The 26465-nt window shown below is 52.2% G+C and overlaps 1 protein-coding gene across 1 annotated transcript; it reads left to right on the forward strand.

Moving 5' to 3' along the window:
- The first annotated feature begins 356 nt into the window (after nt 1–356).
- On the forward strand, nt 357–26164 carry LOC140261121 (tyrosine-protein phosphatase non-receptor type 11-like). Its single transcript, XM_072354226.1, has 16 exons — nt 357–450; nt 14177–14299; nt 18288–18482; nt 19059–19251; nt 19344–19463; nt 19609–19722; nt 20094–20190; nt 20413–20492; nt 21032–21187; nt 21654–21785; nt 22059–22213; nt 22377–22444; nt 22636–22787; nt 23002–23102; nt 23464–23573; nt 23853–26164. The coding sequence occupies exons 1-15, from the start codon at nt 437–439 to the stop codon at nt 23546–23548; spliced, it is 1785 nt and encodes a 594-aa protein (XP_072210327.1). The 5' UTR covers nt 357–436; the 3' UTR covers nt 23549–23573; nt 23853–26164.
- Nucleotides 26165–26465: the final 301 nt, after the last annotated feature.

Here is a 26465-nt window from a genome sequence, read left to right on the forward strand (position 1 = left end):
TTCTTTTCCGATGGCAAAACGGGGCAACAACCCCACGAAAATTGGTGATGTTGTGATGTGCGCATCGCCGCGGACACGGGGCTGTGGGGGGAAAGGGGAGGGAAGGGGGTGGTGGGCCGACCCATTGAACTGCTGGGGAGCAGCGCAGCGCTGGCGCTCAGTGGGGATAATAAATATGGCCAGCGATTCTTTATCATGATGGGTCCGGCCCCAAACCAGAGCGGAGCTGAGATTGCGGCTCAAGGGGACTCTCAAGGGGGCGTGGTCAAATAAAAAGGGGGGTTGGGGGGTTGGGGGGGGGGGTGGGGGTGGAGGCCTGTTTAAAATGGGGGCGGGGACACCGTGATGTCACTGGGAGGGGTTTCCCCGCTCGCGGGGCTCACCGCCCGCCGGGTGCGGTGGCAGCTCGGCAGTCGGTGCGGAGCAGTGCGGAGCCATGACCTCCCGCAGGTAAGGGCTGCGGCTGCTCCTCGCCCTCCGCTTTAGCCCCCCATCCCCCTCGTTGCTGGGTGGGTTATGGGTCGGTGCTGGACGGTGAGACCCGGGTTCCCCATATGAAGCTTTTTCTCCCTTTTCTCAGCCCCTGTCCCGCATGCCGTTGCCTTGTAATGCGCGGTGCTGCAGGGCTGGAGCTGCGGGATGGTGGGAACGAACTTGCCGACTGACTTTGAGGCTGTTTTGCGGGTAGGAAGTTTACAATGAGGCACTCGGATCATCCGGAGCGCTGCCGGCTCCTTTTCTGTTTCGCAGCTTCGCTCCCCTTTCTGCGGTGGCAGCAGGAGCCCGTATAGCACGAGGGCATCACTCCCCGCTTCCTCCTTCCCTGCTCCCCCTTTGGGATGGGCACCCACCCTCTGCTTCGTCTCCTCCATTGCCCCTTTGCCATAAGAGCTGAGAGCAGCTGGTCGTGGTTCCCCATTGCTGCTATGGGGCCGGTCCTTCTCGTCCGCCCTTATGGCGCAGGGTGACCTGCAGGGGTCGGTTCTGCTGTCAGAAGTCAGTTGTGTTTTGGAGAGCCCCGGTCGAGGGGAGGTGGTGGAATGGGAGTAAAGCTGATGGGCACCTCGCAATGAGGGTCGGTTACAGGCAGGGAGTGCTCGTTTGGAGGTGGGATGGGATGTGGGCAGGTCATGAGCTGAGAGTCTTTGGTGCATCTGATAACCCCAGGTTCTCTTCATACACATCTATACCATGCTGTGATTCAGGGTCTTGGCTGATTTATGGGATTTTGGGGTCTCTCTGCCATCCAGCTCTGGATGCAACAGGTGCTGAGTGGTGTTTTGTGAGCATCCCTGATCTATTGATGGGTTGAAGCTGTGTGGAGCAGCTCCTGTGCTGTTGCTATCATCTGTTGCCCCTGTTCCTCCCACCCACATGCTGAATGTGCTGCCCCCTGGGTCTGCAGCACTGCTCGGGTCCTTTCTCCCAGCAGCATCATGTATTGTACCATCCTTATTGGGATGGAATCTTTCTGCATCTGGATGATGACCTCCTCACTCTGGTTGAACCCAGGTGCACCCTCTGAGCTCCTACCTGTCCTGCTGGGCAGCTGGGAGTGGCTCCTGGAAAGGAATGCTCACTACAAGGCCCAGCCAAAGTGCTGGCATCGATCCTTTGTGCACTGTCAGTGTTGCACCTCCATCCTTTCCTCCAGGCTCACATTGGGATCCCTTGGAATGAAAGGCACTTTGGCATTAGTAAAGTGATGGATGGTGCGGAGCTGCTGTGAGCCTGGGTGCCCAGTTTGCTGTGACTATCCCCCTCCTTATGGCCTTCTCAGGGCCTTGCTGTGATGTGTCAGTGCTGGTGGGTGACGTGAGGGATAACCAAGCCCTTCTGCAGCGATGCCATCGGCAACACAGCATCTGGAGCATGGGCTGGATGGCAGCTGGTGAGTGCCTTGTCTGCAGGGCCTGGTTTGCTGGGATGCTGTGGCTGGGAAGAAGGAAATGTCTGGAGGAAATGAAGAAATGCCACTGTCTGGCATCTGCTTCCAAAGCAGGGGTTGCCCTGGGTTGGCTGCTCGGTGTTGCCTATGCTGTGAGCTGTGGAGGTCCCTGCTCCTCAGTCCTGATGCTGTGGTTCCAGTGTTGCGCATCAGCTGCATCCCCAAAACCTTTAATACTGCCCAGCCTCCATCATCTGCTGCCATTACCAGTGAGAAAACACAATGCTTCCTGCCCTGACTGCAAATGTCAATATTAAGCTGAAGTATTTGCAAGAGCTGCTTACTTTGGCCTTTGGGTGCAGGAGGGAGGTGGTGATTCCCGGTGCAGGAAGCACAAACATTCTGATTTCCCCATCCCTTTTCCAGCGAGGGAATAAGAACGGTTAATGGCTCAGCTCAGAGAAGCAGAGCTGCCATTGCCAAGGAGAGGGCTTTGGATCAGGCCCTGGGTGATTTTCCAGCATCCCGTGGCTTCCCCAGGGCAGCGAGCTGTTCTTGTTACGGTCCCAAGATAAACGTGGTGCTCTCGACCCTGGAACACGTTCCTGGGATGCAGCTGTATCTCCTGTGGCCTGCCAAGCAGAATTCCTCGCCGTCTGCAGTGGGGAAGCCAGTGTTCCAGCTCCTAAAGGCTCACGGTGAGCTTCCTCTGCGGTTCTGGAGCTGCTCACAGCTCCTTCCAATGAGGTTTGAATTACTGGGTTCCTTGGAGGTGGCTCTTCCCAGGGATGGGATGAATGGCAGCTTTGTGCACCAGGAGCTGCTGGGCATTCCAGGTGTGCACACGTGTGGCTCTGTAAGCATTGCTTCAGCTCTTTCCCTGCTGTCAGCATGGAATTGTCCCATTGCTTTGGCAGCATTGTGGGCAGAAGCAGCACTCGGGCACCTCTGCCCCATGGGATGCATTGGAAGGGATGAACACAGCTCCCATAGCCCCGTGCTGTGCTCCAGGAAGCACGCGTAGGACGGGGCCGAATCAGATGATGGGGTTGCTGTGCTCACAGGCTTCCTGCACAGGGCTGAGGGGAAGGAGGAAATTCTTCACATTAACCCAAGCTGGAAAGCAGGAACTGTGCCTTTCCTGTATATGCATTCAGCTTGTGCAAATAGCTCCTGCTGCTGTTGTATCCACTGTGCTTTCCAAAGGTCTCCGCTGCTTGCAGTGGTGCTTGAGAATCTCCTCCTGAGCTGGTGCTGCACCCACGTCCCCACGTGCAGGGGGAGCTGCTGTGCTCCAGTTTGCAGCAGGTGGTCTGCCATGGTGTGGCTGTGAGTTTGGGATCTGGCGGAGGAGGTTTTCTGCATCCACCTGCAGATGTTCCCATGCAAAGAGGTGCGGATGGGACTCATCCCCTGCTGCGTCTCTGAGGTGCTGCTGGGATGGGATGGCCTTGGTGCCTCCATCCTGGAGCAGAACATCCCCTGGTGCAGCAGCATGCATGCAAGGCAAACTTCAGCAGTGAACCCTGCTGTCCCTATGCAGGAGCTGAGGGCTGGGTTAGCTCAGCAAGGAGCGATTCTGCTTATCTCAGTGGTGAAAGCAGCAGAGGGGGAGGAAGGGGTGAGCTGAGCTTTCTGATGGGCTGGGCCTCGCTGTGGCTGTCCTGATTGCATTATCAGGCAATGAGCCCATGTCATGGCAAGTGTCTGCCCAAGGCTTCCTGCACACCAGCTGGCTGCGTGCTGCCAGGCCTCTGTTCTTCATCTTCCCCAGTGAAATGCAAGCTGATCTGCAGGCTGCTGGCTGACCTGGGAGAAAAAGCACCGAGCAATGGGGAAAGGCACGCAGCCTTGCACACCTCCTGCACAACCTCAGCAGGGTCAGAGCTGCTGCCATCACCGTGCCCGTGCTGCCCATTGGGTTTCCTGTCAGGGCTGCAAGCTGCAGCTCTCGCCTGCAGTGCCACAGTGAGCGTGTTGGGGTTTTCTATTTGTTTTATTTTTCCTTCCTCTCTCCAAAACAATAGGTTTGAAAGTTCCCTTTTTGGTCCCTTTTTGGTTCCAGATGGCAATCAAGGGGAACTGCTGCTTCATCCATCCTGGGGCTGAGGGCTGGTGGAGGTGGTTGGTCCCCTTCCTTTGCTGGGTGACAAGGCTTTGGTCCCTACTCATATCCCCCCTTCTACCCCTCCTGGCGTGGAGCTGGTGGAAGAGCTGTGAGCTAATGGGGGCTGAGCAGACTGATTCCCCTTCATACCTCTGAACCACATCCTTTCCATGTCAGGGGGATTCCAGGGTTGGTTTTGGCCTTGGTTTGTTTATTAATTGTTTGGTTTTCTTGGAAGTGGGGGCTGTTTTGTTGTTGTTGTTGTTCTCCCCCATCCTTCCTCCCACCCTCCTGAACTATTTCCATCGGTCTCCTCTCTAAGAAGTGTAACGAGCCCCGCCACTGATTAAACTCTAAATATAAGCCCGGTGTTTTTTTTCCTCCCTTCAATTCTTCATGATGTATCAAGGTAAAAAATAGCCTTGGCGACTCTTCAAAGGGGACGTGGGCCTGTTATGGGCTATATTTTCATCTTGACACCCTGCCCGGGTCCGAAATAGACCTCCTCGTTTTTAATTAGCTCGCCAGGTTATATAATCCTGAAAGCTGAGGATTTCTGGGCTCAGCAAAAGCACGCGTGATGTCGTGGTGGGAATGGAGCAGCCTTGGTGCCAAGTGGGGAAGCCAGGATGAAGCTGTCACCTGGTTCTTCTTTCCCTAAGCTCTGCTCTTGCCTTTCTTCCTCATTGCCTTGACTTTCTTTTTGGTACCTGGGGAGGGACCTGTTGAATGAGGAGTGAGAACTCCTTGGGTTGCCTTGGAGGTTGAACTGAGCCATGTAATGGGGCACTGAGGGATGTGGTCAGTGGGCATGGTTGGGTGGGTTGGGCTTGGGCGATCTTAGAGTCTTTTCCAATTGTAATGATCCAAACAAGGAACCTTTTCTCACTCCTGGCTGAATGGAGGCATGTTGGTTTTCCCATAGCTTGGGTCTGGGTGCTTGATGTTAGGAAAGCATCACCCTCCTCCCATCGTGCAGTGGGTGCTGGACCCCAAAACATGCACTACACGGAGGCAGAGCATCACAAAGCTTCTAAAAACCTTCTTACCACCAGATGGAGCAAAGGACCTTGGAACAACTTGGCCAACACTTTGGCCAGGGTGTGCCATGGGGCCAGCACTGTTGTGCAGTCCCCGTGCCTCACATTGTGTTGCTTCCTTCCCCCAACCTCCTTATGCAGGGCAGGGCGTGGGGTTGTCCTGTTGCATCTTGGTGAGAAGGGGCTGTAACCATGCATTCCCCATGAGCCTACTCCTCACCCATTGGCCATTGAGTGCCCAACAGATTGCAGTTTTCCTCTTTTTCAATTGGAGCTTTCTGCAACTCGTGCAAGGAAAGGTGGTGCTGCACCAGCAATGGGGTTTGAGCTGCACCTGTAGCTCAGCCAGGAGTTTCAGTCATGCTCCCATGGGGGTTGGGGCCAAGAGCTTGTTGCTGTTGAAGCAGTGGAAACTTTCGGTGTTGTCACCTTGATATTCAAAGCTAATAGAAACCGACTCGCTTTGAGAATCACAATTAGTGAGGAAGTCATGATTTTGAAGCGTTCAGGGTTGGAAATCAGTGGGTTTCAGTGTCCCTCTTGAAGAAAGAAAGAAGAGAGATGTGATGCATCTGCAATTTGAAGAGGCTTCTCCAAATCTTAGACCTCTGGTTTGGTTGATGCTCCTAACCATGCTTAGGGATGGCCCTAAGGGAAGGCCCAGCTCCAAGGAGGGCTGACACAACCTCCTGCTCCCCCCTTTTTTTTGCAGTATCATCACAGCTTTTATCTTCAGCATCTCTGGTTCTCACCCATGCTGCTGTCCGCCCACCTGCAGCGCTGAGCACGGTGCATGAGTGCAAGTAGGGATGTGGTGGTTATTGCAAAGCACAGGTTTGCACAGAAGTGCTGATAGCAACCAAAGGAAAGCCCTGTTCTGGAGGCGGAGGTGCCTGGGTTGTTAGGCACCAGTTCAGCCCTTCTCTGGTAGAGTGTGACTGGATCTCCATCGTTGCTTTCAGCCATGGAATGATGCCTCTGATACTTTGGTCTGGGTACCCCTGTGTTGGCCATCACAACAGATGGGGCAAGGGCTGAGCTGGGTGAAGGGAAGGCAGCGCTCCACGCTGAGCCTGCTGCTGATCCCTAATCTCCTCCGTGCCTCAGCTGCTCTGCTGGCACATTAAGGGCTAGCCACAAAGCAACCATAATTGTGCTAAGTGTCTGCGGGATAATGGACTAAATACTCCGGATTGCAGCAGCAGCCGCATTCACAGCCATTTAATGCCTTGATTGATGCGTGTGCAGTTTTGTGCCAGACCACAGCCTTCTGAGGTCTCGTTCCTCCTGCTGTAGGAAGCTGCTGGTGCAGGGATGCCACGGCCTGCTGTCCAGCTGTAGGGCTGTTGTGGTCCTGGGTTTGCTGGGATTGGGCTTGTGTTCTTCCTCCTGCAGTCAGTGGGGAGAGTTAGGCTCTGCTCTGCACCACCCTCAGGAAGTGCCTGTTTCTCTCCATGGAGAAGCGTGCAGGACTCCAGCTGGTGTGCAGGGATGGGGTTTCCATGTCCTTCCAGCCATCCAAGAGTTGGGTTGGGTTGTGCTCCTGGTGGAGGCTCAGCCATCTTTGGTTGCAATCAGGATGTGTTGCATGGTGAGGGACCAGGACAGAAATGGGATGCACCAGCGTTGTGAATCCCACTTTCAATTGCAGAACCAACCTGGGGGTGACTGTTCAAGCATACATTAGAAAACCCCAAAAGCAAAAGATGCTTTGGGTGCTACTTGAAAACCTCACTCTTCCCAAAGTCAGAGCTGCTTCAGTTCTTGCCCAGCTCTGGAGCAGAAGTCTGGAGGAGGGAGACTTACTGGGAAGTGTGGTTTGGATGCAGGAGCCCCATGGCATGTAACGTTACCATGAGCCAGATGGCTTTGCTGTCCCTGGCAGCACACACTGCGCCGTGCTTACCCTGCTGGTCCCCTTCTCTACACTCAGCTCACAGCTGCTGGGGCTGTGCTGATAAGAGGATGAGATGACTTCCTTTTCTTCTCTCCACCCCCTCTCCAGTCCACAATAACTGTGCTTTTTGGTACAGAACCAGCTGTCATCTCTCGGAGCATCCCGTGCTCCACCACTTTGGGTAGGGGATGTTCCTACTGGGCACCACGCTGCCTGCTGCATCCTAGAGCAAGCTCCCACCTCCTGTATCCTACAGACCTTGCTGCCTTCGAGCTCTCCTGTGGTTTCTGTGGACTAACGAACCTCTCTGCACACCCAGGAGCCCCGAGCAGTGATGGTGAGGTAGGATGTCTGCTCTGCCTTTGACGAAGGGGAGAAGAGACCAAGAAAGGTTCTGTTGCTGCGACGGGGTGTGAGCTACAAAGGTGTGGGTGCTGTTGGAGTGGGAATAATGATTAATGGTGCTCACTAGCTGTATTTCTGCAGAAGCGTAACATTCTCCAGTGGAAATTACCCCTCACCTGCCTCTGCAGCACACCAGTGATGACGGTGACTTTCTCCTTGCACTGGGAAACACTGTGTTGGCAGTTTCATTAATGTGATTATTAAAGCGGCCACGATGAGGCTGGCGGTGCTGAGAACAGCCCAGGAGGGGTTATCCCTGCTGGGAACAGAGTGTTATTTATGGCTTGTTATTAGATCTCTATCTTGCTTTACCTTGTTAGCAATGCTGTGTTAATGGCTGCTTATCTCTCCGTTTGCTGTGGCAGAGCATGCTTTGCTTTGCTGATAACGAGCATCCCAAGGCCTTTCTGCTTGCTTTCCTTCCAGTGCTGCTCCATCCCATCTTACAGGTGGGATGCTTTCTCCTTCCCTTGCCTCTGCCCTCAATGCGTGTGCCCTCTCCTGCTCCAGGAGGAAGCCCATTGCTCAGACACCAGCTGGGCTGCTTTCATTCCTGCCTGCTGTGATGTATTTATTTGTAATGCCCCAACAGCCTGGTAGGTGGGCTGCAGTGTAATTTTAGCTTGTTTAATGTGAACAAAAAAGACACATCTGCAATAGACAGCAGAAAACTCTCATAGACTCTTGGAGACCAATAGGAAGTGCCCTATGGTTTTTCTGGTGGTCCCAACAGCAGGTTGCACACTTGAGGCTGATTCAACCATCAGTTCAGTTTGGAGAGTTAATTCAGATAGCATGGAAACTGCAGCTTGGAATAATACCCTCCCACACCTTTGGGACTGATGGATTCAAAGGAGCTCCAGGCACTCGTTACACCTTTTTTAATTAAGGGAACATGGGTGTAAGTCCTCTGGGTAAGTTGGAAGAGTCCCAGCTTCCTGCAGGGAGCAGAGCTGGGTGTGGGAATGAGAGCTGGCCAGATGGAGCCAGGTCTGCCTCTCCCACTCTGGAAATGGGGAAGAGGCACAATTTGTACCTTTTTTTACCCAGCAGTTTCAGTCCCGTGTTGTGATTCCTCTCTCACCGTGTGTATCCTTGTAAGGGGTTTTTCTGCTTTCCTTCTAGACAAACCCAAACTATCTCAGTGTCCTCAGGGCGTTGGGCCTTCATCCCATAGCAAGATCAGTGGGCTGATGGGAAGGGGATGGCAAGGTGGGAAGGTGCTTGGTGCACACAAATTCCCATGCTTTGGCCTGATGCTCACCATGCAATAAATATCCCCGAGCTCAAAGCAGTGCATGCACTCAGATCTGTGCAAGCTGCTGTGCTCGGGGTCATTGCTGCTCGCTTCAATGAGGCAAGGAGAAGGCAGCAGGTGCTGGTGTGTCTCACATCCCCTATGCAGCCATGCAGTGCCGAGGCAACCCTGCTTCTGGCTGCAGGGGAAGGCCGTGTCACGGGCTCATGCACTCTCACTCTGCAGAGCAAACCCTCATCTTTGTCTGCAGAGGATGTATTGTTGTGCCACGGGTCTTAATTTTGTCTGTGGTTTCCTCTCCTGGTCACTGTCAGCTTTTATCTGCAGGGTGCCAGGCTGGATGTTGAAGGATGTTTTCCATGTGTGGGAGGGGCTGTGCTGCTCCACGTCTCATCCTCTGCTTGGGTCAGTGGGAAGAGCGTGACTCTTCCTTTTCGTTCTCAGTCCTTGTAGCAATGCTGTCACACTTTGCTTCCAGGAGCAGAGCAAGGCCTTTGGTCCATAAGGATCACCCAGTGATGGGCATTGCATCCATCCCACAAGGAGGGTCTGCATTTATAGGGTTTTGTTTGGTTGGTTTTCTTCTGGAAGCTGCAATTTCTGAGCTGTTGTGCTGAGCAGCAGCCTTGGATTTCCCCCAGAGAGTGAACAGGTGACCACGTAATTGCATTTGGACCCTTCTATAAGCTTTGAAGGTAGCATTTAAAAGGAGCCCAAAGCGCTGGGCGGACGTCAGCAGCCCACCCTGCCCTGGGTCCTCTCCCACGTTCTCCTTTCCAGATGTCACATCATGAGCTCTTGGTTCTGGGCTCACCCTCTGGGACCTTCTTGTGAATATCTGTGCCTCAGCTGCATGGTGTGATGTCTCTGTGTCGTGGTGTTAGGCAGATTCATGTTGCTGTTGGGTTGCTTCGGGCACCTAACCAACCAACCTGAAACTCTTTGTTGAGGGGCTGTTGCAGCTGGCGAGTGTGTTGCTGCTGCTTTTAGCAGGTGAGGTGGATGGATCAGAAGGGGAAAGAATGGGATGGCGTGTGTGGGGTGGGGGGGGATTAGGGTGGGGAAGGAGGATGTGCCAACAGCAAGCATGGACTGGAATAATGGGGACTGAATAATGCAGATAAAGGGATTGAATCAGACGGAGTAGATGAGCACAGACTCCTGCATGTGTCAGGGAGATAGGACAGATGTGGATTTATATTAATTAACACTTAATGAGGCTCCAGCGCCAGTCAATTTCTTTGCCTGAAACCACTCTGCCCTGTGTTCTGTCTTGCGATGACGTCTATGGAAACCATTGCCAGGCTTTTGTTGCAGTGCCCAGCACAAAGCTGTGGGTTCATTGCTGGGCTGCTGCACAGGGGTGGGATGAGACCTCCTCTGACTTGAAGGTGGTCAGAGCAATCAGCACCCCATCCTTATAGTGGCAAAGCCATTCGTGCCCATTGCTGAACCCCTATTGGGTTGCTTTGCCCCCCCCCCCTCCTTCTCTTCCAGCTCAGAGCCTGCGTTGTTCTGCTGGGGTTTTCTCTGGGGAAGTCCCTGTGTGTGCACACTCTCACTGACTGCATGCCTTGAAATTGAATGGAAAGAAAAGAATAATAATAAAAGCTACAAAATGCTGAACAAAAGCCAAGCTCTTTGCACAGGGCATCAGTGGAAAGCTGGTCTTTTTCAAGGAGGTTTTGCCTGGGGATGTGCATCCTCAGCCTGGCTGCCTGCTGTGCGCACTGGGGTTGCTGGTGGTTGGTGATCTGCTCCTTCTGAAACAGAGCCTGACTTCTGCTTTGTACCGGAAAGGTGTTTGTCTTCTTCCAAAGCAGCACATCTTGTCTTCTTGGTTTCTTCATGTTTGGCTTTTTTTGGTCATTCAACCATTGTCCATGTTATGGGGTAAGGATGCGGGGAGCTGGGTGCCTGTGTCAAAACCCCATGGCAGGGTTTATCTTGCTTATCCAGTTATCCAAAGGTCCAGTTGTTCCTCTGTTGTTGGTGCCAAAGGGTTCGTTAGGAACCTCAGTGACATCCCATGAAGATGCCTGGCTGCTTCTGTGCTTCTCCAATCAGGTCTACTGGAGGTTACCTTTGAGGTGGCATCCAAACCTGTGGGCAAAGGGGCATGGAAGAGCTCAAGAGTGCCCTGTCCTGCCCACATGAGTGGTGGAATTTAGCCACGTTTGTGTATGTGCCCACTCAGAGAGAGTAAGAAACCATTAGGGCTTGGGAATGGGTGAACCCAGCCATTCATTCTATGATTCCCACCTAAGCATGAGATGGACAGCAAACGGGATCCTATAGAAGTGACTGATGCACCCCAGAAAACTCAAGGCAGGTTGTGTACCTCCTTTGGGGAATGGCTGTGCTGCTTTTGTTTTATTCTGTAATAAGTTTTGGGGAGTTGTTTTCCAGTTGTTAACAGGAGTCCTGGGGGATATTAGATGTTGGGCACAGTCGCTGTGAGCTGTCACGGTGCTAATTGCTTTAGAAGAAAAGGAAATATTTACCTGTATGTAGAGCTGAGGAGGTTTGCGCTGTATGTTTATTTAGCACGCTCCCTTGAGGCTGTGCCTGCTGTAATGACTCTTCTGATGGGATTTGCATCGAACCAGCCTAGAGACAACAAAGGATGCTGCTGTGGGTTTGAGATGCTCTACGTGCAGGCGTGCCTGTGTAGAGCAGCTTTCAATGAAGACGTAAACACTAATGATTTTTAGCATGGAAGCATCATGGAAACAAAAGCAGTTTTGCTGTAGCACACCTTGCTTACGTCTCTACTGGAAGAAGCCTCTGTTGTTTGTTTGCTTGGCTGCTGAGAGTGCGCCCTGCTCTGGATGTGGGCTGGGAGGTGGGTGGCTTTGGCAGGTGCCCAGGGTTGGTGGCCTTTGTCCCCTTGTCCCCCTTTTCCATCTCCTTGAACCGAGCCGTTCTCACCGCACACGATGTGCGTAGGCGTTGTCTCTTGAGTCAGATTAGCTCTGATCTTCTCCAAGCCTGACAAAGGCAAGTTTACCATTAAAACACTCCACCTTCTCCTGCTCACATTGGCATAACTGCCCCTCACACCCAATGTGCACCAGAGGTGCCTTCCCTGGGGCTGCCCCAAAATGAGCACGTTGGGATCCTGAGCGCATCCCAGCTCTATGGCAATGGCTTTAAGGTGGTGGGCAGTGCTGGGGAAGAGCCCTGTGTGGCACCTTGGGCATTTGCAGTGACCCATCTGCTGATGGAGCAGAATGCTGGCACCGAGCATCCCCACTTCCACGCTCCATTCTATCCCAAGGATGCATTTCCAGCAGAAAAAGCATAGCAGTAAATGGGAGCGAGCATGAAACAACAGCATGATTTTAATAATAAGTATCTTTTTTCCTCTCTCCTAGGCTAAGGATCTAGTCTGGATCCTCTTGATTTGCTTTCCTCCTATGAATACTGTAGACCTCCCTATAAACATCTGTGAGCACGAGGTGCTGCTCCTCCAGGCGTGGTTTGCGGGAGGCAGTTTTGCAGGCTGTGATGCCCTCGTGCAATGAGGGATGTGTGGGTGGGTGCTTTCTTCTCCCCTGCTGTGTTGTGGGTTGGTTCTGCTTACCAACAAATGTACTTCAGTAAAAGCCTGGCGTGAAAAAACAGCTCTGAAGATGCTTTGTGCAAGCGCAGCTTGCTGCAAGTCAGAGTGAAGTCTGTTGTGCTGGCGAAGGTCCGCCAGCTGTGATGGTCGTGACCTCCCTTGTAGTCCAAGCCCAATGTGCTGAGCTTTGTTTTGGTGTAGGAATCCACGGGAGAGGTGCAAACTTCTGTTTGCAAAGGGCTTTTTCTCTTATCCCCCCACCCCCCCCTTCTTATTTCACTTCTGAGTTTGGCAGTTGCCTGCCTGCTTTCTCCTGCTTGTGAGGGCTGAGGAGGTTTCCTCCCCAGCTCGTTGTTTGTGCTTTTTTTTTTTGCAAGCTAAATAACAAGCAGCCTGTGTGTGCTTGCGTGAATTGGTTTGTGTCCAAGCAGTGGGAGTGATGAGGGAAAAGGCACTTAGCGTTTGGGTTTCTGTTGGGCGGCACAAACAGAACAGCAGAGTCGATGGGCCCTCAGATGTGACCCTTGTAGGCTCTTTCCCTGCCTCTCATCGGGCTGTTCTGTCCCACTCCTTGGTGTGTCTGTCGGGGTGGGAATCCTGCTTATTTCCATGCAGTGTTTTGCAGTTAAAAAGATGCTGGATGGGGTTGGTGCAAGTTGATTTAGCAGCTCTGCTCACAGCAGCTGCGAGGGAGAAAGAAGAGTGTGCTGTGGGTCTCTTCCCTCTGTTCCCAACCACCCATTTGGAGAGGCATGGGATGCACCACCCCGCTGCTCCTGGTCCCCAAGTTGTTGTCTTTGTTTTCTCCCGCTGCCTTCTGAGCTGTTTTCATTGCCATTAGGCATTCAGAACAAACCACGACGCGTGGCCCTTGGCAGTTTCGCCTTGTCCCTGAGCTCCATTAAGCTCCATTAGAGGCTCCATCCTCGTGCCAGGAGGAGTTCTGCAGAACAGCTAAGTGCTGGCCCTGCACAGGGTGGGTTTATAAAAGGGTGTCACTGGTGATGTCAGGAATACGAGGCTTGGAAACGTCGCGATTCCTGTTTACCATCTGTTTGCGTGGCCCTTTCCTAATAGAGCCGCCTTCCTGCGGTACTTTAAACAAAACTGTTTGGGTTGTGGTGTCAGGGAGGAAATCTCAAATTGTGGAGGAGACTTGGTGACATTTCTTGACCTTTTCTATGTGTATCTCTGAGACAAACAGGCTCTCATGAGCGCAGTGTTTGTAGGTTCGGTCTTTGGGTGTGTTTCCCAAGTCTGGGCTGTTAGTGAGATGCTGGGTTGTGAAGTTTCGGGCCGTGATGTCTGCTGGTTCTTGAGCTAAAACGGGAGGGTGTTTTCCATGGCTCTCACTTGGGGTGCTCTATGTGTGATGCGTGTGATTACTCAAAGGAGCCTGGCATTTAGAAAGCGGGTTTTCAGTGGCTTTTGATAGCGGTGGTGCCACAAGGGGAAATCGTTAGCCTGGTATGTATATTTAGCACATGTGAAAGCCTGGAGAAACACCAGGGCTTGTGATTTCATCAAAAGCTCTTGATCAAAAGTGGTAGCGTCAGAAATGAGGTCAATGGGTAGTTTGATGTCACTTAAAACACAAAGATCGCATTGAAGCGCTGTGTTAGATGATGAAACATCTTTCCCTGTGGGTCAGCTGCTTCTCTTTCCCTGTCTTTGTACATCCCATTACGTTAGTATACTAATTGCCACGTGTTGCAAACCAGTGCGTGGCTTTCCCTCTTGATGGGGCTTGTAAGGGACATCTTCCTGCAATCCAGCCAGGGCAGGACCCTCTCTGAGAGAGGAGTTAAATGGAAAGAGTGAAGGGCTGAGACTTGTGTCCTTGCTTGGGAGAATGAGAGGCTCGGTGCTTTGAGAGTGGAGCTTTCCTTTTGCCACCATAACATATGGGTTGGGGCTTCTGGGTGAGAGCTGCCCCTTCAGCGTGCTGGGTGGGGGTCAGGGCTGGCACCCGGGGGCTTTCATTGCCCTTTCACATGTCACATTTGTACTTTGCAGGTGGTTTCATCCCAACATCAGCGGCATCGAGGCAGAGAAGCTGCTCCTGACCAGGGGGGTCCACGGCAGCTTTCTGGCTCGACCCAGCAAGAGCAACCCTGGAGACTTCACTCTTTCTGTTAGGTAAGGAGCCAGAAGGTGTGGGGAAGGGGCTGTCCATCCCGCTCCCATTGGCAGGGGGATGGCTTTGCACAGAGCTGACCCCTCTGGTTACAACTCAAGGCACATCCTGCTGGAGCCATTGGTGAGGAAGAGGAAAATGATGTGATCACTCAAGTTTTTGGGGAGAGCATCTTCCATCCCAGCCTGAATGAGTCATCTCATCTCTACTTCATTGAGAGATCACTAAGCTGCCTTTGGGAGGGATTCGGTTCATGTCCATAGGGCAAGAAGAGGCAAAGAGTGACACTGACCCAGCAAGTCCCCATGGTAAAAGGATAAGGGGAGAGGAGGATGTGCTGTGACCCTGTCCCATGAGAACCACACAACTGGTGCCTTGCAGGGGGAGAGCTCAGCCGAGCTTCATGCAGGCACTTATAACGCAGAAATGGGGATTTCTGTTTAGTTTAAACAACTCTCATTTTGTTTAGGAAACTCCAGTGACTTTATACATCCTTGCATCACCGCTGTGTTTAGAGAAACTTTGTGCAAACAACAGAAGGGATGAGAATTTCTTTATTTCTTCCCCCTTGCAGTCCTCTCTATGCTTGAACCTGAGTTCTTCCTCCTGCAGGAGTTTGCAGCTGCCTTGCTTTGTACATGCTGCCTTTTGTGGCAGGGAGTGCTGCCTGTTTCTCCCAGCTCTAGCCGTTGGGGTATGGAGCTATGCAGCTCTTATGGTGTTCTGGGAGGGCAGGGATCCAACTCCACTAGCTAATCTGTCCTCTTGCAATAAGAAGTGGCTGAGAGTTAATGAGGGAGGTGGAAGTGCTGCCTAATTAGAACTGGAAATAAACCCAGAGAGCTGCCTGGAGCGAGCAATGACAGCGAGGGGATGCATATGAGACAGGGTTGGGCTTCACGTGAGCTCTGTGTCTCTGTTCATGTAATGCTGTGAGTCAGGGTGTTGCCTGACCATACAGCAAAGTCCTGGCAGCACCTGCTGAGCCAGGCACTGTGCAAGCAGACTCAGGTCGTGTCTGTGCAGCAGTGTCGTGACGTGCAAAGATACCCAACCTGCAGTGTCATCTCCCTGAATTAGCAGGGAGTTGCTTTGCTCTGAGAGTCGTGCCCACACCTGCATTACTGCACTTGGGCTGCGGAGTCATGCTGCAATTTGGTGTCATTTTCCTCCCTTGGCAATGCCTTCCTCTCTGCTGCCGTTGGAGTTTGGTGCCTTTGCTGAGTCCCCTGTGTGGTCCCAATGCTGTTTTGTCATTGCTGTTACCTCTGTGCCCCCTCTGTGGCAGGCTATTGGAGGGGGCTGGACCGCTGCCTCCAGCATCAAGTGCTGTCATTAAGCATTATTTTGCTCATAAGATCTGGAAATGCCCTTCCATCGTGAGCAGTATGTCAAGAGCAGAGCAGCACGGCATGCCTTGGTGTGATGGTGCTGAGCAGCACCACGCAGCAGCCCGCTCAGTGGAAAGTCTGACCAAAAGGAAACCAAGGCTGTGACACGTACCATGTTTCCAGGAAAGCACGTGAACCGTGACACACCAGCATAGAGGCATCTCGAACCGAAGACAAGGGAAGAATCCTCTGCATGGACTGCTTTTACCTACCGGTCCTCATCTCTGCCTGGTCCGTCCCATCTATCTGTCTCTATAGGATTGTTCCATAGTCCTGAGCATGGAATGAGCACCTCAAAACGTGCACGTAAATGGTTTTGGCAATTCAAGTACAAAATGAATGGGTTCCTTTAGAACAAGAGAGACCTGTCTCTCTTCTCTTGCCCTCTTTCCAGGGTTTCTGAGAGACAGTGATGGGAAAGGCAGCTCTGTTTAATTACAGAGAGGATGTGGGCTGCAAGGAAAGCAGGCTGTGGAGTTCTGGCTGACCAGACCACACACCAGGTGACCCACGTGCTGGTTTGCATCCAGTTCCATATCCCTGAAGAGGAGCTAGGGAAATAACACTGCAGAAGTTACAGGTTTTCCATGAAGTTCTGTGTCTGTTCTCCATTCCTTCCTTTACCTCTGCGCATCCTTTCAGCCTCTGTTTCAAAACCTTGCGTCTCATTGTAATAACACCTCCCAACCCCTAACTCTAAGTTATCTCTGTCTGATGCAACTGAGAAGAGTGGGTTGCATTAGCACTGGCTGTCAGTGCAGCGTGAACTGAAAACATTGGGCTGAGATTCATGAGTTGAGTTATTTTGGATCAGGAAACTCTGCTGTATGTGGAAATAAGAACAGTTTTTCACAGCGACAGGAATAACTGCTCCAATGCTTACCGTAAATGAAAAGCAACAATTCAACAAATGTCCTCATTTTGTATTTAAATTGTGTGCTGGATGGGGTTTGGGGATCCGTATTCATTGTAGAGATCGTGGTGTTGGCTGACAGCAAATTGCTTTCTCTGAATTAGCTTGAAAGCAATGCAAAGTTGCTCTTGAATACTCAACTTTCCGGGTCTTTCCAGGTTCCATCTTTTCTTGCTGCTCACTGGGACCTTGCATGAGCCCTCCTGTCTCTCTCGGGGTCAGAGATTCCTTTTTGCATGCAGAGTGAAGCTGTTGGAGCAGCCAAGCCCTCAGGCATGGGGCTACGGAGCCTCTTTGGGTGTCTCTTTGTGCTTTATATCAGCAGCCAGCATGCTGAGGGCACAGCTCCATGGATGGGTTCGCATGGAACCCAGCTCTGCCCCAGCAATGCGCTGCCGAGGTGACGCAAGCTCAGTGAGAAGAAAAGGAGGAAGAAGGGAATGGATCAATGCCCTTTGTGTTCAGCCTGACCTTGGGGGCTGAGGGGATGAATGATCCCCATTATTTCCCTGCTTTTCATCCCCGAAGCGCTCGATGGGATGGCGGTGGCTCCGTGAACGGAGCCTTTTGTAGGCTTTACAGACTGAGTTATGTGGGGAGATGGGAACTTTGGAGCCTTGAGCCAAATGGCCAAAGCATGGCTTCATCCTCTGCCTTCCCTGGGGTGGGGAGGGCTCCTCATGTCCAACTGCTGGCCTGGAAGGCTGGAGCCAAGCAAGCACCAGCTTGGAGGGGCACAGCTGTCGGGGCACAGCTTTCCTCGCAGCCCCCTCTGGTTTCCATCTTGTAAGCCCCCAGAATGAACACTGCCCATAGGGTGGCTGGAATGGCAGCAGCAGGTTATCACAGCTCAGGCCTGGCTCTCAGCCTCTTGCTCCCATGTTGGTGCAGGGGGATGGCAATGGATGCCATGGTTGTTTCCGCTGGGTTGGCTCTGATAGGAAATCACCTCAGTGCCCAACCCAAGCCAGACGGAGCATCCGAGAAGAGCTGTGTGAGCACAACCTGCAATTATGGATCCTGCCTTGACGAGCTCCATGCCCAGCAGCAGGGATGGAGCATGCAGGGTTGCAGCCATCTGTCGGTGCAGCGTTTTGGCCAGCACCTCATGGCATGCAGGGACCTAGGCTGAGTCTCTGCCTAAAGGAGGCCCAGAAGAGCACACACAAGGCTATTAGCACACTGCTTAGGGCCGTACCCTGCTGCAGGAATGGAGCAGCACTGCAAGCTGAGAGCTCTTTCTCCCATTTAACCTCATGCACAGAGCAATGTAGCATTTCTAATTTCACGCTCTGTGAAATGGCTTTTTGGTCTGACCTGATATGCAGCTTTTTACAGCACCTTGAGTATATCCTGCATCTCGCTGTCGTGGTTGCTTTAGCAACAAATTGAGAGAGGCTGGGAGCAGCTCAGTACATAGGTAAAAAATAACAAAAAAAAACAACAACACAGGAAGGAAAGAAAAAAAATGAGAGAAATTTGCCCAGATTTACAAATCTGTCTGACCCAGTTTGTCCATCAAGCCTTGGACTTCCAGCCACATCTGCTGGGCTTGGTGGAGTTACTGCTGAGTGCATTTAAAATGCCATTAAATTACCCTGCCTCTTAGAAAGGCGTCCTGGGTAGGGAGGTTAAGTGAGTGCCCGTTCTGTCCCGCTGACAGTCCCATCTGCCTTCCTTCCCCAGGAGGAACGATGAGGTGACGCACATTAAGATCCAGAATACAGGGGATTACTATGACCTGTATGGAGGGGAGAAGTTTGCCACCCTCGCGGAGCTGGTGCAGTACTACACTGAGCAGCAAGGGCTGCTGCGGGAGAAGAACAGCAATGTCATCGAGCTGAAGTACCCCTTGAACTGCCAGGACCCGACCTCGGAGAGGTAAGCTGAGCCCAATGGGAGCTGCTGTGCCAGCTGCAGCCCTGGGAAGCCCCTCCAGCTCATGGTCTGCATTGCTGCCAGCGAGGCTTTGCCACTCGTACCATAGCAGAGCATGGGATGAGTGGCCGCTCCTGTTAGTGGAAAGCCCCTTCAGCTGGGTTTCCCCCTGCTCTGCGGCCAAGAACAGCCTGGCTTGGCAGAGGAGTTCTGTTAGAGCCTGTGTTCCAGGCCACACATCGAGCTGTACCAGGGAGAGGAGAGGGAGAAGGGGCTGTGTTCTCTAAATATAAGAAGTGACGGTGGTGTCAGAATATAGCAGGGTGCGTCAGGATCGCAGCATTCCCAGGGCCTGGCCTTGATCAGCAGCAATGATGTGAGCGGTGCTGAGCTTCTCCATTCTGCCCTGTCCTGCTTTCTACTGTGGCTCACACAGACCTGTGATGCTGATTTCTTTTCCTACCTGCAGGAAGGGATTTGGCTCTTTTGAGGCACTCCCGGACAGGCTTGGAGTGGGATTTAAAAGCCTCAGCCGTGGTTCTCTTGCCTAAAAATGATGCTCTGTGCTTTCTTCTGCAGATGGTACCATGGGCACCTCACTGGCAAGGAGGCAGAGAAGCTCCTGACGGAGAAGGGGAAGCCGGGCAGCTTTTTGGTGCGGGAGAGCCAGAGCAAACCAGGAGACTTCGTGCTGTCAGTGCTGACAAACGAGGATAAGATGGAAACAGGGGACCGCAAACCACACGTGACCCATGTGATGATCCACTACCAGGTGGGCAACGTGCTGCCCTCGCTCACCTGCCGTGCTGCCCCAGATGGGAGCCGTGCATTGAGCCTCACCGTGCCTCTGTTGCTCTCCTGCAGCCAGATGGGAAGTACGACGTGGGGGGAGGAGAGAGGTTTGACACGCTCACAGACCTGGTGGAGCACTACAAGAAGAACCCCATGGTGGAGAAATCTGGAGCTGTGGTCCACCTGAAGCAGGTAAGATCTGCCATATAGCGCACAGCTGTTGGTTCAGGCCTCCGAAGTGGATCCAGCTTCTTCCAGTACCCCACCCAGGAACCCATTCTTCAAGGGAAAAGGAAGCCTGAAAGTGATTTCTGCTCTGTCTCCATCTGTCCTTCAGCCATTCAATGCCACGCGCATCAACGCGGCCAACATTGAGAACAGAGTGAGGGAGCTGAACAAAATGGCGGATCACAGCGAGAAGGCCAAGCAAGGGTTCTGGGAAGAGTTTGAGGTATGGGAGGCTGCCCTGCTCTGTCCCACTTGTGTTTGCAAGTGAACAATATCAACCCTGAACGAGATTGCTGTGGTCTCCTTGCAATGCCATAGGTCCTTTCCCTGCTTTCTGTGTTGGTCACCTTTCATTGTCTTTTCTCATAGTTCTCCTTCATCCTCCAGCCTGTTCTGTGCCTGTTGTTCCCTGCAGGGCTCTTTGCCTTTACCTCTAATTAGTCACCAATTAGGTCCCTCACCACGCTGTATCGCAGCCCTCTTCCCCTCCTGCCAGCACTCCCTCAGCCTTGGGAAGCTAAGCAGTTTGTTATAAGATCCTCCGTGTCCTCTTGTGCGCCCAAAACAATTTGTTCTTGTGTGCTTTGCCCACAGATGCTGCAACAGCAGGAGTGCAAGCTCCTGTACCCCAGGAAGGAGGGGCAGCGACCTGAGAACAAGGCGAAGAATCGCTACAAGAACATCCTTCCTTGTAAGGAGACGCTGAATATTGTGGGCTTTTTTTTTTCCTCACTATGACTTCTACAGCCTTGTATGAGGTTGGGTAACCCCGAAGAGCTCTCTGATTGTAGCTGAGTTGTAGAGAGGAGTATTCTGTCCTGTTGGAGTGATCCAGTTCATTCATGGCCTCCTCCGTTCCCTTTTTAACCTGGTCCTTCCCCATCTGTGCTCATTCCATGCTCCTCTCCCCCAGTTGACACCACGCGGGTGGCACTCCGAGACGTGGACGAGAGCGTGCCTGGCTCAGACTACATCAATGCCAACTACATCAAGGTACTTGGGAATGGAAGGCAACACGTGGGGCTGTGTTTATGGTGGGGTTATGTGCACTAATGGGACCAGCCTTGAGGGAACAGCAGTTGAGGAGCCATTCTGTTTCTGGGTCCAGACCAAGCACTGCGTTTTTCTACTGTATCCTCAGGGACCTCATCATTCTGACACGTTCCCTTTGCCCTGATCTAAGAGTTTATCTCAACCTCCTGCTTTCCTTGCCTGTTCAGGGAGTCCCAGGGGACTGACCTAGGCTCTCCGTCGCTGCCCATTATCTCAGGGCTCAAGTTATAATTGCCATCTGTAAGCTGAGAGCTGCTTGAAGCCAGCAGTGCTGCTCTGGCATTTACACACCAGCCCCTAGAAAACCCTCAGGGTCACTTCTGTGCAAGCAGGTTTTGCTGGTGACGTTGGCTTCTGTTGAAGCTGCTGATGGGGAGCAATTCACATCCATGGGTGATGAGTAGAAGAAAATTGGCTGGCTTCAGCAAGACTTTGGGTGCACAAAAGCAATTCTCAGTCCCTCGCTCTCCTCCCCTCAGAGCATCCCTGAGGATGGAAGGAACTCGGAGCACTGCAAGATCTACATAGCCACCCAGGGCTGCCTGCAGACAACAGTGAACGACTTCTGGACCATGGTGTACCAGGAGAACAGTCACGTCATTGTCATGACAACCAAGGAAGTGGAGCGGGGCAGGGTGAGAGCTGCTGCCAAGCCCCCGTGTCACCTGCATCCTGTGCCAACCTGGGAGGCTGGATGCAAACCGGTTCCAAAAGCCTTCAGAAGTGAAAGGCTGGGTAGTTGGTAGGGGGCTTGTGTTAAAATGTGGCGTGGAATCAGTGATGAATTAATCTGGGCAGCAAACCTAACTGTGTTATCCTGCTTGGACAACTGCAGGTCCTTGCCCATGATGGCAGGGGCTTCTTGTAGCAAGCTGGGAAGCAGAGCAGGAGGTTGCAAGCTGTTGGGAGGCAGGAAAGTAATTGCAAAAACTACCTGAACCCCAGCTCAAGGAAATGCTCTGCACATGTGGTTCTCCTTAAATTTTTTTGCACTGTTGCTGCTCATCCTTTGACCACAGAGCATCCCTGGGTGATACATCTGGGGTCTGTCCTCCATCTCCCCTCTCTTGGCTCACCAGCAGCTCTCCTGTGTCGCTGCAGAACAAGTGTTTCCGCTACTGGCCAGACAAGGGCTGTGCCAAGGAGTATGGGTGCATCTGCGTGCGAAACATCAGCGAGCGCGAGGCGCAGGGCTACTACCTCCGGGAGCTGGAGATCCTGCATACAGATAGGGTGAGCTCTCTGCTGCCAGCCAGCCCTGGGGATGGGATCTGGAGCATCTCTTGGTTTTTATCTTATGGTCCTGATGGTGAAGTTCTGGGCTGTTCTGCCCCGGTTTTGTTGATGGGAAAGGAATGGAAGCGTGGCGGCGCTGAGGGATGTGGTACACCGGGTGATGGGTTGGCAGTTGGACTTGGTCTTAGTGGTCTTTTCCAACCTTAATGGTTTAATGTATGAAGGGGAAGCCTTCTGGTGCTCCTTCTGATGGGTCTGTGCTCCACACAGGATGAGCGTCCCAGGGTGGTGAAGCACTACCAGTATTTCAGCTGGCCAGACCACGGGGTGCCCAATGAACCAGGAGGGGTTCTCAGCTTTCTGGACCAAGTGAACCGGACACAGCGAAGCATTCCAGACACGGGGCCCATCATAGTGCACTGCAGGTAGGAACCAGCTCCGCCATGGGGATAGGGAACAAAAAGAGGGAGTCTCTTCCCTTTGTTACCTATAACTGGCCCATCGCATGAGCTGGTGGTGGACAGTTGGGAAACAGAGGTGATACAGGTATGCGTGTAGGGAAATACAGCCTTTGTTTTCTCTTTCCAGTGCTGGAATAGGACGCACAGGCACCATCATAGTGATAGACATTCTGGTGGATATAATTCACAGGCAAGGTATGTCTCTGTGTCAGTCTTGTGCCTCTCACTGTTTGCCTTGTAATGGGATAAGCCTGCTCAGGTGCAAGCAGTGGTCCATGATCTCCCAGCAGCGGGTTTGGCTCATTTTGTGTTCAGGTTTGACCTAAACCTGGGGTGAGAGGGACTTTTGTTTCATTGCCACTTCTCACTTTCTGGCTCTTGAGCAGGTTTGGACTGCGATATTGACATCCCCAAGACCATCCAGATGGTACGCAGGCAGCGCTCGGGCATGGTGCAGACAGAGGCCCAGTACAAGTTTGTTTACATGGCTGTCCAGCAGTTCATTGAGGCAGAGCAGAAGAGGCTGGAGGAAGAGCAGGTGAGTCCTGTTCAGCTTGGTTGGGGGAGCAAGGACACATCTTGCCCCACACCAGGCACCGCAGCCACTTCCTTCATTCTGGAGCCCAAATGATGCCCTGAACAAATGGGAATAAACCCACAGCCATTGCTCCCTGCTGGCATACGGGATCCTGCAAGGCTTCCTTCTGGGTCGGTTCTGAGCGGGATTTGAATGCGTTTGCTTCTTCTTTCAGAGAAGTAAAAGGAAAGAGCGAGACTACTTGAATATTGGATACTCTCCTGTGGAAAAAGGCAGAGCCAAAGGGCAGCCCCCTTCACCACGAGCCCAGCCTGTGTAAGTCTGTCTGCTGGGAGCAGGACTTTCTGTAGCAGCAGGAGAATGGCTGGAGCCTGGTCCCCAGCATTTATCCTTCCTCCCCCGTTAGTGAAACCTCACCAACTCCTGGTTGTTGGATGGGAATGGCTCAAAACAAGCAGGTGATCCCACCACGCTGTCAGCACTGTGACGGCAGCCCGCCTTCCTCTTGTGGGAAGGGGAAATAGACCCTGGGTTGCGGTATCTCGAGCCCTACAGGCTATGGGGAGGGGTAAAGGGAACTTGGCCAGGCCACTGCCTGCTTCCGACCAGCCACCTGCCTCTGGGAACGCATCCAGAGCAGCGAGGCTGTTCACAACAAGGCTTTGTTTCTTGACAGGGCTGATGATGAGTCAGCTTCCGTCTATGAGAACCTCAACATCAAAAGCCCAAAGGTTTCAGGGATGAGTAACACGGGGCGATAGAGGAGCCGGAGGTGAGGCTGTGCAGGTAGGAATGCTTCCTTCGGTTAGGCTGAGTGTCACCGCTGTCTGTTTACGTTGCATTAATCCCGTGTGCTTCAGTGCATGCAGATCTCCACGGCTCTGCTTGCATCACGGGATCTCAGTAAGGAAGCATGCTTGTTTTAAAGCACGCCCGGTGCTTTAGGGGAGAGGCTACCTAAAGAAGGAGAGGTTTTGGATGCTGGGAGTATCTCAGCTCTGTGTCTCGTCAATGCACTTTTCTCCCAGTTGTAAGCCTTGCCCTCTTTCTTCCTTCTTGCTGCAGGATTTACCGTGTTTACGTCCACCCTTTTCACATGCTGCAACTGTGGACAATGCTTTATTGCCCATTTTGCCTTCCCCGAGCACCTTGGATTCAGCGAGGAGCTAAGAAGCAAGCAGAGCCTTAAGAACACGCCTTGAGTTAACTTATTCTTGAGAAGGACCTTCCCCTGGTCTCCCCTGTATCAGTAGGTTGATATTTACGTGGAAGTGCCTCTGGACATTCATCGGGCATCAAAGCTGTTTTCATTGTTGTTTTGGTGATTGTTTTGTTTAATTTAAGATTGTTGTTTTTTACATGTAAAATGTTAAGAATGGAAATGCCTGTTTCCTTTAGGAGCCTTCCCAGGGTTGCCCACTTCAGGGCATCAGTCAAGTATTAGCGTACTTCAATGTATTCATTAGGTCAATCATTTCCGAGCTAGAAGTGTTTGCTTCTAGGCTAATTTTCAGGCTAACTTTGCTGCCTTGAAGGTGGGAAGTAGCACTGCCTGGAGTCCAGGTGTCTGTGCCTCTGTTGACTCTTCTCCTCGCACTTCTGGCTGTTGCAGTTATAGCTTTCTATGCAACCCTGCCATACAGCAGGTGAGTGTGTGTGCCTAAAGCTGTGAGTGCCATGGCAGGACTGGGAGGCAGAGGTGAGCACCTTCACCTTGGTGTGTGTGTGTTGAGGCCTGAAAGCCCACTTAGCTGGAGCGTGCTGATGAGCAGGAAAGCAGCTTTGACTGTGCACTGTGCTTTTAGCCCCCCTTGGGTGAATAAAACACCCTGGGATGCTGGGCTGAGCTGAACTTGTAGAGCTGGATCCCCCTAAGCTTGACGCAGCTCTGCTGTTTCCTTGCTGTATGACCTCTCCTTCCCCCTGCAACTGTATGACAAGGCAAGTGCTGCGTCTGCTGGGTTGAGTGCTGTAGGAGCACTTAGGATATGGCCAGTGCCACAAAGATGAGTGTGTTACTGAGTGCAGTGTTCCAGCTCTGTTGATGAATCTTGACTTGTGACTGCCGGGTCTTCCTGCTGTTCCAGCCCTACAGTCTGCAAATAGAATAGAATAGGATGCATTGGGGGTCAGAGTGCCGGTGTTGACTTCTGGAGCATGCAGGGTGCTGAATGTGCTCCTGGTTCACTGCCCCTCTGCCTGCACACAGGGACCTTGGTGCCCAAGTGTCAGCAGTGAGCAGGAAGGGCTGAACGAAAGCACGATGGCATCCCTTGGCTGTATTTCCTGGCTGGTCTTCTTGGTCCCTTCTCACAGGACAAGAAAACTGTTTTATTTTTATTGCACTTTTAATAAATGTTGAATATTCTCAAAGCTTTCCTTATTCTTTCCCCCCCACCCCCTCTTGTTTTTAAGTGGTTTGGGAAAGCGACTGACAATCAATGCGGGTAAGGGGCCTCCTGAACATCTGTGTGCTGTGAGATCTCTGTGCTCACTCTTTCCCACCCGTAACAATGGGTGTGATGAGGCTGAAGGTGCTGTTTCCCTCCCCTTAGCCCTTAGGTCTCATCAGTGGGATTGAGCAGTAATGTAGTTGCACGTGACGGAAGGTTTCATCTCCGCTAGTGCCAGTTTGCTGGGCTTTAATCTCAAATGCAGCTTTTACAGTCAAAGTGCCTTCTCTGCCCTAAGTCTCAGTCAGCCACTTAAGCTGGTGCTGTGAAGATATCTTTCCAGCAGCAAGAGGATGGGACGATGCAAGGGAGAATCCCTGTCGAGCTCAGGGCCTTTGGCAGAAGTTGTTTGCAGTGCCTGGAGTAATTTCTGCAGCTGTGTGGCTTGCACAGATAATAGCAGCCAGCAGCTGAACAACAAAGGTGTTGCAGATACAGGATGCACTCAGCAGCTTGACAGAAGTTTTGCATAGCAACAGACTCGGGGCACTTTTGCTGCTGCTTCGGCCTTTTATATTTCAGATCAGATTTGCTGCAAAGAGAGATGGAAAACAGCTTTGATCCAGCTGGGAGGAAGCAAAAGATGAGCAGTGCTTGCAGCTTCTCCTTTTGCAGGGTTGGTTGTGACTGGGACAGCACAAGTGGGACTGCAGTAAGTGTGCAGGTAGGGGTTAAAGGCAGAGTACAGCTGTGCTGCTGCTGCATCCAGTAAGGAGTAGGGGGGGAGCAGGGAGTAAATGTTACACACCGACACCTTGCGTTGTATAAAACATAATTTAATACATACATGGTACTTGTGTACAATCCTGTCTCACGTCCGTGTGCTTGAATAAATGGGATTTAATTGTAAGCCGCCTTCGTCACGAAGGCCGTTGTTAACCACTGTCAGAAGATCACTGGGTTAAATAAAAAGAGAGTGTGAGCAACTGGCCTGTGTCTTAATACTGACACCTGGGAAGATGAGGAGGGTAGAGCTGTTAGAAGGTGGAACTTCTGCCACTTCAGCCACAGTTGGCCTGGGAGCAGTGGGAAGGAAGCTCATGGAGGGCAGCATCGTGATGCTGCACTTGGGGTGAGTTTGCTCTCCTTTCCAGGTGAAGGTTGAGCGATTGGGGTTTTCTTTTAAGCGCCTTCTTGGAGAGGAAAACCAAACGGCAATAGGATGGCTTTTATTTCCTGTTGAAAGTTCAGCAATGCTCAGCTCAGGTGAGGAGCGGGGGGTGGA

Source organism: Excalfactoria chinensis, chromosome 20 (assembly GCF_039878825.1).
Source record: "Excalfactoria chinensis isolate bCotChi1 chromosome 20, bCotChi1.hap2, whole genome shotgun sequence".
NCBI lineage: Eukaryota > Metazoa > Chordata > Aves > Galliformes > Phasianidae > Excalfactoria > Excalfactoria chinensis.